General features: G+C 37.6%; 1 protein-coding gene across 1 annotated transcript in view; it reads left to right on the top strand.

Annotated features, from left to right (window-relative positions):
• Nucleotides 1-415: 415 nt before the first annotated feature.
• Nucleotides 416-12,352, top strand: part of LOC111154458 (Rap1 GTPase-GDP dissociation stimulator 1) — a 153,906-nt gene continuing 141,969 nt past the window's right edge. The window contains exon 1 of the mRNA XM_022514067.1: nucleotides 416-498. Within this exon, the coding sequence (XP_022369775.1) occupies nucleotides 495-498 (4 nt within the window). The 5' untranslated portion in view covers nucleotides 416-494. The remainder of the gene's footprint in view (nucleotides 499-12,352) is intronic.

The following is a 12,352-nucleotide window of genomic DNA, read 5'->3' as shown; positions in this document are numbered from 1 at the left end:
CTCTCTGGCCCATCCACCGCACCTCAAGCGATCGCCATCAAGGCGCTGCGCGGCGGCTGCAGCTGGCCCACAAACACGCCCACCCGCACGCTCAGATTCACTTGCCTCGGGGGCGGGGGAGGAGGGTAGGGGTGATGGCACTGAGCATGCTCTGTGGAGAGGGCGGGGCCCTCCCGGGCCGCGAGTCCAGGCAGGCGCTCCTCAGGCCGGCTCGGCGTCCCCGCCGCCCGCCCGCTCGGAGCCGCGCCCGCCGCAGGCTGCGCCCGCCCTGCCCCGCCCCGCCCCGCCCCGCCCCCCGCCGCTCGTCCCCGCCGCGGCCGCGCCGCCTGCAGCAGCAGCAGCAGCAGCAGCAGCTGCTCCTCCCTGGCGGCCGCCCCCCGCGGGTCCCTCCCTGGCTGCGGGAGAGACTGAGGTAGAGGGAGGACACAGCGCCGCGCCGCCCGCACCAGAGACCTTCGCCTCGCCCTGCTGGCTCCTCACCCTCTGGGAGAAACATGGGTAAGTCATCCTTCCTCCCCCGTCATCGCCTGACATTTTTCTCTTTCTCGGCGTGTTGCAGGGTGGGAAGCATTTCTCGCGCAAAGTTGCTGGATTTCTCCAATCCACGCGTGTAATACAGTGGCTCTTCCTCCGGGGAGAGTCGGCGCACGCGGAACGCACGCCGGTCCCCGGGCTGGGAGGGTCCCGAGCGCGGGGTGGGGTCGGGCCGCGGGGCGGACCGCCGCCCGGCTCTCGGGCACCTCGCTGCCGCGCCTCCCCTCCTCCATTCTTCCTGCCGGAGCGGGTGCCCCGGCACCGCGGAGCCTGCCTCGCGGGATAGCATCCTCTGCCCCATCCCCGTTTCTCCGGAGGCCACCCGCTTCCTTTCCCCGGCGTCTGCTGGTGTAGAGGCTCGGTCCGACCGCGAGAGAGACCACTTCGCGTAACTTCCCTGTCAGGGCGACCTTTCCCCATCTTGAGGACTGTTCATCCCGAGGCGGGGAAGTGAGAGCAAGTAGTTTGTCAGGGCGATTGTACAACCTGCACGGAGATTATTTTTGATGGGGGAGAACGGACAGTCTCATAGGTTGAAAGGATGACTTGTCAGAGGCCACGAGGAACGTGAGGAGGGATGGAGAGAACCGCTAGCTGTTGAATTCGTGTTGGGCGACTACAGTGTGCAATATTGCTGTGCTCAACCCATTTTTTCGGTTCCTTCGCATGTCTGTAGGAGGAAACGCACCCTGTAACATGTTACCGAACTTACATGTTAGTTATTCTTTCCCAGCTTTCCCTGCCTTAATCTACATAATCTGATTTTAGTTGCTTTGTATGCATGGTTAATCTCAAGAAATTGTTTAACAGGGTGAGATACTTAAAACCAAATGTATTTTCTAAACCTACATATAATTTATCTTAAAAATTTTTCATAACATATTGCTGAAGTTTTAAGATCAGTAATTACAAAAACGTCTGATGAGTTCTGTGATTAAAAGACGAATTTTTTTTTTTAATAGTAGCAATTTGGAATACCATACTTCGACATGTTCCTAGTTTGCTTCCACTCCTGTTATAATTTCCTCTTTTTAAAATTTGCTGCATTCGCATCTGTCAACTCGGACTTTTCCCACCCCTTCCGTGCAAGTTATTTTAAGCCTAAAATGAATGTGTGGTTCTTTTATCTGTCAATACAGTGCTCAACACGTCTAGAGTTCAGTCACGGCAACTTAGAATCTTCAAGGAAGTATCTAAATCCAGAAATGGTGTCGATGGAGCTTACTGGAAAAGCAGATCCTCCAAGCTCTGTTTCAGACCTTTGGCCATATATTGGGAAGAGGCTAGTGTTGGAGGAGGAGGTGGTATGAATAAAAAATGAATCTATGGCCCTGAATTTTATTTTCAGTTCAGTTCCCCCCCCTTTTAATGTACTGTTGATATGCTAAACAAATTTATGTAAAATTGGGTGACCCATACGGACCTAGCTTTTCTCTAGGAGTAGAATTTTAAATAAGTATTAATTCAGATTATTGAACACATTGTGAATTTTCCCTGAACATACAAATTTTTTCTCCTTAATTATAGGCCACAAGTTTGGCCTGTAAAATACATTTACCCATATTTCAAGGTGAGCTAAAAAATCCATTTAAATAAAATTTTAACTTACACGTTGAGTCAGAATCTTTTCAGTAGAAAAAGAATTCAGTTCTTTTGCATACTTAAGAATGAAAATACTTAAAATTATTTATTTAAAAATAACTGATCTTCAAAATCTTGAATGTTATTGCTTGATTTCAAAGAATGTTCAGATAGAAACCCATCTCTCATATGAAGCTTCTCAGATATTCTTTGATTAAATCAGTCTCCTCATAACACTCTGTACCTTGTTGGAAGATTTTTAGCACTTACATAATCTGCCTTATAATGGAGTTGTTTATGTGTGTGTGTTGTGCATTTAGTCATGAGTTCCTGAAGATATGAATTATGTCTTAACTAATTTTTGTGTACCCCATAGTGCTTTCCACATGGTAGATATTCAATAAATCTTTGGTGAGTTCACTGTTGAACTTAAAACCTATCTATTATTTTCAATTATGAACCTGAAAGTATTGGCTCTGAACATTCAGGTTGGTAGATATTATAGAGGTTTGGAGGAATTGGGAACAGAGAAGTATAATTATACTATGAGTCCTCTTCTTACTAAAAAAAAAGAAAGTTGGGTTGTCTCAGAGGTATGGGTTTTGGGGTAGCCTCTAGGCAAACCATTTCCTTCTACACTGCTGTCTTCCATGGTAAGGAGGTTTAGTGTTTGATTACTAGGTATATGCAATAACATAAAATTGAAACCTTGTGAAGCAGTTTCATATTTGGAGCCAAGGAAGTTATAACAATTGATACATACATAAGAGGTATCCTGACTGATGGTGGGAAAGAAATCACTTTTTAAAGTCTTTCTAAGAAATAAATAAGGTGATTAAAAAAAATATTCTCATGGCAGTGATTTCTCTCTGTAAGAAAGTGAAGAAAACTTCCTGTATTGTCTTATGGGCCATGGCTATAATAGATATTTTATCATAAATTCACTATGTACTTAATATTTATTGAATATCACCCATGTATAATGAATTGTGGGAGGACAGAGATAAGACATTCATACTTCAAGTTGCATATAACCTTAGTAGGAACAATATGATACGTACACAGATAGCTGTAATAGAAATAAAGTATAAGTGATATAAAAGACCTTTACATGTATTATAGATTCAGGGCACGGAGAGAAGGTTTTAGAAGAAGGATGTTATTTGAATGAAAGGTTGGTTAAGCTTTTGAAAGGTAGAAATGAATAGAGACTGTTAGGATGGGGTTAGCAGGAGAGATATTGCACAAATGAAGGCATAGAGATAGAGACCACTCAAGGATGATTAAATAGCCATGTTTGGCTGGAGCAAAAGGTAAGGTAAGAGTGGGTGACAGAGGAAAAAAAAGTATTTGTAGGTAAAGACCAGATAATGGAGGACCTTAAATGCTAAGTTGAGGTTTTTTGGACTTTGACTTGTCTGTCGAGGGACTATGAAACATTTTTATGTAGTTAAGTGATGGATCACATCTGTGATTTAGAAAATTAATCTGTTAATTGATTGAAGGATGGATTAGATGAAAAAATAGAGAACACTTCAGAAGGTGTTTGTTATAGTTTGGATGAAAATATTTACCAACCAGAACTAGGCTGTGGAAGTGGAAATAGAATGTTGCAAATGAAGAACAGGATTTACTTGCCAACCAAAGGAATATAGAATTGAGAAAGACATATAGTATCGCCTGGGCGATAAAGAAAATGCAGAACTATTAATATATATTTAATCCATTGGAAGAGGAAACATGAAAAGTCAATTTTGGACCTGATGAGTTGGACATTTAGATTCTCTGCTCATTGATGACAAGGACTCTCATTAGGTTTTGAATACATTTTTAACATTAGTGTCTAGCACATAGTAGCCATGCAGTAAATATTTGTTGACTGACTGAAACTAGGTAAGAAAATATTTAGGTAAAAACTAGGTAAAAAGAAAAAAATTTAACAGTTATTTAAACTTTTAAGAGAGGATTTGAATAGGAAGTTATCCATAAATATCCTGGATGATATTTCAAGTTAGTTTGGAGTCTGAGAGGCAACAGAGAGAAGAAAATTTGTCCAATGTTAAGAATCTTGAGGAATGACCCATTGTTGGGGAAGAAGAATGGAATGAGACTGAATGACACTGAATGACAGTGAAAGAGAAGTAGGTAGGAGTGAAAGACTAGAATTGGCCTGTGGCTAGTTTCATTAAAGACTAAATGGTCAATAATGCCCATTGCTTTGGGACAGAGTGTTAAGGACTGAGAAAAGGATCTGTGTTGATAGGGTCTGATTAGGATATTACCCAGGATATTTTCTAAAAAGCAGCTTTAAAAGGTATAGTAGATATGGAGGTCAGTTGTAGAGGCTGAGTAACAAGTAAGTGGAACTAAAAATTCACTATGTATTCATGCTATATCCCTTGACCTATTTGAAGATATGTTAAGTAAGCATAGGTTTCTTTAAACATTTTTTAAAACGTCGCACTTTACATGGAATGACACATGCTATTTTCTTGCCTGAGAATAATTTGTAATTTCACCATAGTGCTTCACATTTCTTTGACATTCTGTTTTTATGTCATTATGTCTTAGTATAGTATACTTTTTATGCTTGCAATATCTGTTGTGCAGAGTGAGCTTAGAAATGGTTTTATAATTTTACATGGCATTTTACCTAAAATACACTCTTTACTGATGAATGGTTTTATTACTTTTTATTTACTATTAGATTTTGTGAATTTGGGATTTCTCTAGTTATATTTATGCCTCTTACTATACTCTTAATTCCTGGAGTTTTTTTTTTTTTTTCTCTATAAATATATATTAGCTTTATAGAGAAATTTTCCCCCCTCTTTTATTTTTAAGTTCAGGAATGGTTTCACAGATAAATGCAGAAAATAGTACTTTTACTTGTTTTTTTTGTGAATTAGAGTGATACTTTTTTTTTTGTAAAGTGGTAACCAAATTTATTATTTTAGAAGAGCATAAATGACAAATTGCCTAGTTCAACAATTTTCCTTATGTTGGCATTATATCTGTGTCCCATATACCTATTTTTTTTCAGATGGGAAAAGGGTTAAATTCAGTATCTTTGGTAGAGTCATATTCTGAAGTCTCTAGTACTACTGTATGGGAAGTTAGGATAGCCCGAATTCATTTTGAGAACTGTTGGGTTTTAACTTTCACAATGGAAGTTTCTGGGTGCCTTTGGGGAAAATAGTGTGGCTTTCCTCTTCAGAGATTCCAGGTCACCTGAATTTGGGCAATTCTGGTGTTATTGGTGGCACCAGCAGTGGCTGGCCATAAGAATTACCCAAATTTTTAGGAGTGCCTTGGTGGCTCAGTGGGTTAAGCCTCTGCCTTTGGCTCAGGTCATGATCTTGGGGTCCTGGGATTGAGCCCACATCGAGCTCTCTGCTCAGCAGGGAACCTGCTTTCCCCTCTTTCTCTGCCTGCTGCTCTGCCTGCTTGTGATCTCTCTTTCTCTGTCAAATAAATAAAATCTTTAAAAACAAACAAACAAACATTACCTGAATTTTTAATACTAAAACATCAGGAGGAGTGGAGAGGGAAGATCCACTCCTTAGAGAACTTCATGTTAACTTTAGATAATCAAATGTTCAGATAACAATTTATACTTTAATATATTTTAATATTATAATATATTATTTAATATTTAATATATTAACATTTATTTAATATTTATTTGATATATTTATTAAATTTATTTATGCTTAAATTTATACTTAAATTTATACTTAATTTATACTTTCCTAGGCATTTAACTTGGCAAACAGTTCTTTCTTGTGGAGAAAAGAGCAATAATAAATGAAGCTATCAGTAGGTTATGAAGTCTGTTTTGGTTATAAAATTCTGTGATTCCTTGAAACTGAACTTTGAAATATACTCAGTATCATTGTCTTAAATATGCCATGATGATCCTTATATAATTCATTTTTCTTTAGTGTTAAAATAGTAATGTCTATAGGTAGCACTTCAGGGTTTGAAACAACCTGTTAGCTTTGTCTAACTAAATGGCCTAAAATACCATTACTCATACTGTGTAAGATATGAAGGCTGGATTCAAATTGCAGAGTAATGTCATTCTCTCAGCATATCGATTTATAAAACTTTTGTTGCTAGAACCATTCTAGAAGTTAAAAGTGAGAATTAGGATAGTGATAAATGGAAGTGTTAAATTGAGCTGTAGCTTACAAACTCCAAAATCCTTCTAACTTTTTGTACAGAAAATGAATTTTTTCCGTATGAGCTCTGTATCTGTCCTCTGCTCTAAAGGCTGTTTTTGCTTAATTTTGTCCATATTTATGACTTCAACTACTATCTATATGCTATTAGTCCCTACATATACTATATGTGTATATATATATATTATTACATATGTACGTGTGCATATACTATATATGTAGTCAGTATAGGCATACATATATTATATTTATAGTATATGTAGGCATACATTTAACAATATAGGTTACTACATATGTTATATATAATATGTAGGCACTATATATAATGTTTGCGCTATACGTAGGTACTTTATATAATACATGTATGGACTATAATATATGTAGGCACAGGGGCGCCTGGGTGGCTCAGTGGGTTACAGCCTCTGCCTTCAGCTCAGGTCATGATCCCGGGGTCCTGGGATTCAGCAGGGAGCCTGCTTCCTCCTCTCTCTCTGCCTGCTTCTCTGCCTACTTGTGATCTCTGTCAAATAAATAAATAAATAAAATATTTAAAAAAAATATATGTAGGCACATATACATCTATGGGCTATCTTTTTATCTAGGTGATTATTAAATACTTCTACATGCATAGTTAATTCAAACTCATTCAGTTCAAAATGAAATTCATCATGCAATTTTTAATAATGATTAACTAGAATTGTGATGGTTAATGTTTAACCAAAAGCCCTTCTCCAAAAAAGCCCTGATTTGTGGTGGTTGTTGATATCCTGTGAATGTATAGTCAGGAAAAGATGAGCTGCAGCAAACCATTATATAGTAGATCCATCATATAGATACAGATAATAGTGAAATGTAGTAAAATAATTAAGTAGTTATGAGTTTTGAGTATTAATGCCTTTTTTAAACTTAACTTATTTAGGCTTATAAGGTTAGTAATGGCTGTTTTAATAATTGCTTCATAAAATTCCTAAAAATTTAATAATCATGTCTCATGGGCTGGTACAAGAGGATTTTACTACACCAATGAATTAATAATTACTATTATCATTTAATAAGAATTATTGATGTCAATTATGTTAATGCTTTAATCTTTTCAACAATTCTGTGAAGTAGGTGACACTGTCCCCATTTTACTGATTCACAGAATCAGACAATTTATGCAGGGGAAGAGAACTAAGTCTCTAAAATCCTGTTTAGAGCAGTGATTCTCAGACTCTAGCTTACTTAAGAATCATGTAGCATTTTTTAAAAAGAAAAAATTACTGGGCCCCACCCTCAGAAATTTTGATTCTGTAGGTGTTGGGTGGGCTGAGAATTTGCATTGTCAAGACATTGGCAGATGATGTTGCACTTTCAATAGCATCGCTATAGAGCATAGGTTTGTAGGCTTTTTACATAAAGGACCAGATGCTAAGTATTTTAGGCTTTGCAGGCCAATAGGCAAAATCAAAGATATTACATACATAAGAGAGAAATATATGATGAGAGAAAACAAATATCCACAAATATTTTGTTGACTGAATTCAAAGTACGACATCAAGTGAACACAAGTTATTGCTATACAAATCTACTAATGAAAATATTATAATTCTGTTTTTCAGATAGCATTTCACTTAATTGGTGTTCAGAGTTACCGTATCATCAGAATTGATCCAGATGTTCATTTGTTAATACAGATCTGTAATGTGATTTAATGGATTTTGTCTTTGAAACATGTTTTTACACAGATAGATACCGTCAAATACTGTTATCAGTGATGAGCATATGATTTTATTAATGAGCATATTCATTTCTATGAAAGGAATTTATAGAATTCTTTTATATTCTTATTCTCTTGATATCTGCTGTTTAGCATGCTACTACATTGCAGGTTAACTGCTTCTGACAGAAAGGTAGAAGCTCCTCAGTTGCTTAGTTAAGTGTATTTTTGATGTATAAAAGTTTCTTTTGCATTTGAAATGAGGTTTGAAAAACACTGCTGTAACCATAGCTTGAGCTTGCAAAATATATCTGTTGCAAATTTGTATATGCATTGAGATCTTCTTCTTTTAACATTTGACTGCACAAGAAAGTGTATATAACAGATTGATGGTTACTTGTGTTTCCAACAGTGTTGTCAAAGTGACAGCATAGTTGAAATTTCTCATATAAGCACTATATTGCCTTGATTTTCAGGTCAGATTTTAGGAAATATCAAATCTGCAGCAAGTCTAATTTCCAGAGGCATTCATTGTTTGATAATAGTGGTTAAGGTGTATCTTTTTAATTTTTTTCTCCCAGAAATTTCATCTCACCTTTGAGCTACAAAATAACAACAAAACTGTATTGTTGATTACTAAGCCATTAAACTGTTGTGTGATGAGGCAAGTCAGGGTATTCAGCTTCTACTTACCAAGTATATAGAACTGGTGATGCTTATGTCTGTGAGAGTGAATGAAATTGATACTACTGGTTCAATAATACATGATAGTTTAAGATATTTTCTTTATAAAATGCCTGCTGATGAATAATATAATGAAGAACCATAGGCTTTAAATACCTTACATTTCATAAACTTTGTAAGTTTGTTCAGCTAAGCCTTTTTCCATTCGTCACATTTTTATCACCATCAGTTATAGCACATCTTAGCAGATTCCACTTCAGGTTGTACTGAATTAATTTATGTTCTCAGATTTGAAAATAAACTTGCCTATTGTTCTACGCAGACTCTTCATAGAGGCTAATTCTTTAGTTGCGTCGTGCTCGACATCAGTGTTCCAAAAATAACATTAAGCAGTATCACTAATGTTTGTCAACTCATCAAAAACCAATGAAAATCTTTCAGAATCATGTACTTTGTTTTTTAGTTGAATATTGATATTGCTCCCTGTGTCCTTACCTCTTCAAGTAGCTATCATGATAGAAAGGCTATTCTCAAACAGTTGTGTTCTCACCCCCCACCCCCTCGCCAAATGTTTCTTTGATTGTTTTATTCAGAACACAGTTCAGCTTACCATGAGTAAACAGCTTTCCTTGCTTGGTTAATAAGTGAGCCACTTAGAAACTTACTTTGTAGATTCATTTTCATTTTTATTTTTGTAAAGAAATTCGGCTGTGATGAGCAACTGTGTTTTATATTTTCTAATTTCTCTGATAATTACTTTCCTATGAATTGTGAACATGATGAATGTTTAGTCTGGTAATATAGGTGTAGAATTTTTCCAGTGTAGGTATAGTGTCATTGCATGATACATTGGTTTGCTATCTAATGCAATAACAAAATAATCCACACATCACTTATAATGCCTTAAAAGCATGGCATTTGAAGTATATGGTTCCTGTTTTGACTTAATGATCAAAATGAAGTGTTGTGATATGACAGTACACTTGGCGTTTGAAAAAATGGACAGGCACATCTGTGCCACTGTAATTTGTAGTACTTCAAACAGAGCGTAAACTGATATATGATATATATATGGTTTTTGTCTACCTACTCAACTTTGCCATCATAATGTGAATACAGATATAAACAATAAATAAAGGAGTGAGTTGTGTTTCAGTAAAACTTTGTTAATGGACACTGAAGTTTGAATTTCACGTAATTTTCACATCATGAAATATATTTCTCTTGATTTATTCAACCATTTACAAATGTAAAACTTCTAACCCTTGGGCCATACAAAAACAGGAGATGGACTGTAAATTTGCCTATTTCTGCTATAGATTAATTGCTATACTACCCCACCTTTACCCCTACTTTTAAAGCCTGTGAATTCCCTAGCTCGGTGAATGGTATCACCACCCATCCAGTCGGTCATTCCTGAAATCTAGTCTTTATCTTTCTAATAGCCATGAGATTCCCTAAGTTCTAACAATTCTTTGAATCAGTCCACTGCCTACCTGCCAGTTCAGGGTTTTATCACCCCTTCTTGAGACCATTTCACTCTTCTGTAACAGATGTTCTTTCCCCCAGCATTTCCCCTCTTTACCAGTTTTTACATGCTGCTTGAGTACTCTGTTTAAAAGGTGAATCTGATCATTTCTCTCCTTAGATATATTTTTTAATAACTTCCCAACACATGTAGCAGGGTTCCCAAACTCAAATGAAGAAATTATATGATTAAGGAGGATTAAATGGTAATCTTTTGACACAGGTGCATCCCCCCCAACATATTAAATAACAAAAATATTTTTTTTTATTTCCATAAAGATACATGCTTTCTCCCTTTTTCTTGGAAAATGTCTTTCATTTTCTCACTTTTGGTAAAAGACAAAAGTGAGAAAATATTTCTCTACTGTAGTAAGAATAGCAATGAAAGCATGGTGAATGGCAACTAACACTGGGTCTCAGTTGGAGATACAACATGAAATGGTGGGACTATGGCAAACTGGAGGGTATGAGCCTAACATAAAAGAGGGGTTCCCTACTCAACTATAACCATTTTGCCATGTAGGAATATGAGCCTAGGGAAGGGAAAGTCTAGGGAAAGATTTGGGGACTTTTAAAAGAAACCAGAAATTAGATTTTTATCTAGGTATGGTTGGCCCTTGAGCAACATGGGAGTTAGTGGCATGTAATTCCCACAGAGTAAAAAAATCCACATGTAATGTTTGATTCTCCTGAAAACTTAACTACTAATAACGTAGAGTTGAAGTCTTACTGAGAACAGTCGATTAACACACATTCTGTATGTTATATATATTACATACTGTATTCTTTTAAGCTAGAAAAAGTAAAATGTTAATTAAGAAAATCACAAGAGAACATATATTTACAGTGCTGTACTGTATTGAAAACAATACAGTGGACTCACTGTTGGGTCCCCCAGTAATGGGTCCATGATTAAAGGAGCGAGACTGATACAAAGCGAAGGTCAAGCAAAGCTTTATTTCGCACCAAGCATCGAGAATCAAACCAACCGTCAAACTGACTAGTCGGGGCCGTCTCTTACAAAGAGGCAACCCCTCCCTGCCTTACAGACTAACTTTTATAGAGCAGAGGCCATGTGGTTGGGCCTGGCCACATACAGGTGGCCAATGAGATTGTAACACACAGAGAAAGCTGCACAGTCATGCTAGGTCACACACGGGTGGCCAGTTGAATTACAATTTACCCATAGTAGCTATTTGAACTAGCCTATCACCTTGGTCAGAATTGGTGCCCAAAAGGTGGGGCCCACACTCCTTGGTAGCTAGGTAGACAGTATGCGCGCTTTACTGATTGGATGTCTCCACCTGACCCGACTCACCCCTGCATTGGGGCCAGTTATCTCCACCTGACCTGACACGCCCTTGTATTTGGGCTTTGTTACCTGGGACCACTTACTTAAAAGCAAGTCCCGGACTTGCTTTTAAGTAAGTTCCCCTGGGGGGAGGCGGGGCAGGGTCAGTTTAAGTTTTACTGCATAAACAAGATCACTGTTTAACCGGATGGAATTGCTTTGGCTAAATAGGCCCTTATACTCACTATAGGTTGGACCTGTATGGTTCAAATCTGTGTTGTTCAAAGGTTGACTAGACTTAAAATTGTTCATGGTTTTTGGAATTGTAAGATCCAGGGCCTGAAACAACCATATCATGGCCTCTTTCTGTCCAGGGTAGGGAACACTGGTCAGAATCTCAGGTCAGTGAGGTTGAGAGACATGTCCAAGATCACACATTGAGTTAGGGGTAGTGTCAGATCTAGAATCTTAATTTCCTAATCCTATACTAGTGTTCTGTTCCTTAAACTAGATCAGCTCCAGTTTGTTAATGGAAAAAAAAAGCGCATATATACACATCCACAAATACACATACCTACACACATATACACACACTCACATCAAGGATTTACTCATTTACTTATTTACTCAAATAGGTTAATGGAAGACTGTTCTTTTTCTGACATTTCTCCTACTAGAGTCTAGGCCCTCATCTCCTCATTCCTATACTGTTGGCCTCCCTAATACTAGACTCTTTGCTCTTTTTTTTCTATATGCCTCAACCAGATTAATCCTCTTAAAAAGATACTGCATCTATTATATCATTCTCCTTAATAATCTAGTACTGCTTCAACTGCCTGTCATGTTAAGTTT

This window comes from Enhydra lutris, unplaced genomic scaffold (assembly GCF_002288905.1).
Source record: "Enhydra lutris kenyoni isolate GAN:26980312 unplaced genomic scaffold, ASM228890v2 scaffoldscaffold3, whole genome shotgun sequence".
Lineage (NCBI taxonomy): Eukaryota > Metazoa > Chordata > Mammalia > Carnivora > Mustelidae > Enhydra > Enhydra lutris.
Note: the sequence above shows the minus strand (reverse complement) of the source record. Positions and strands in the feature narration are given on the sequence as shown.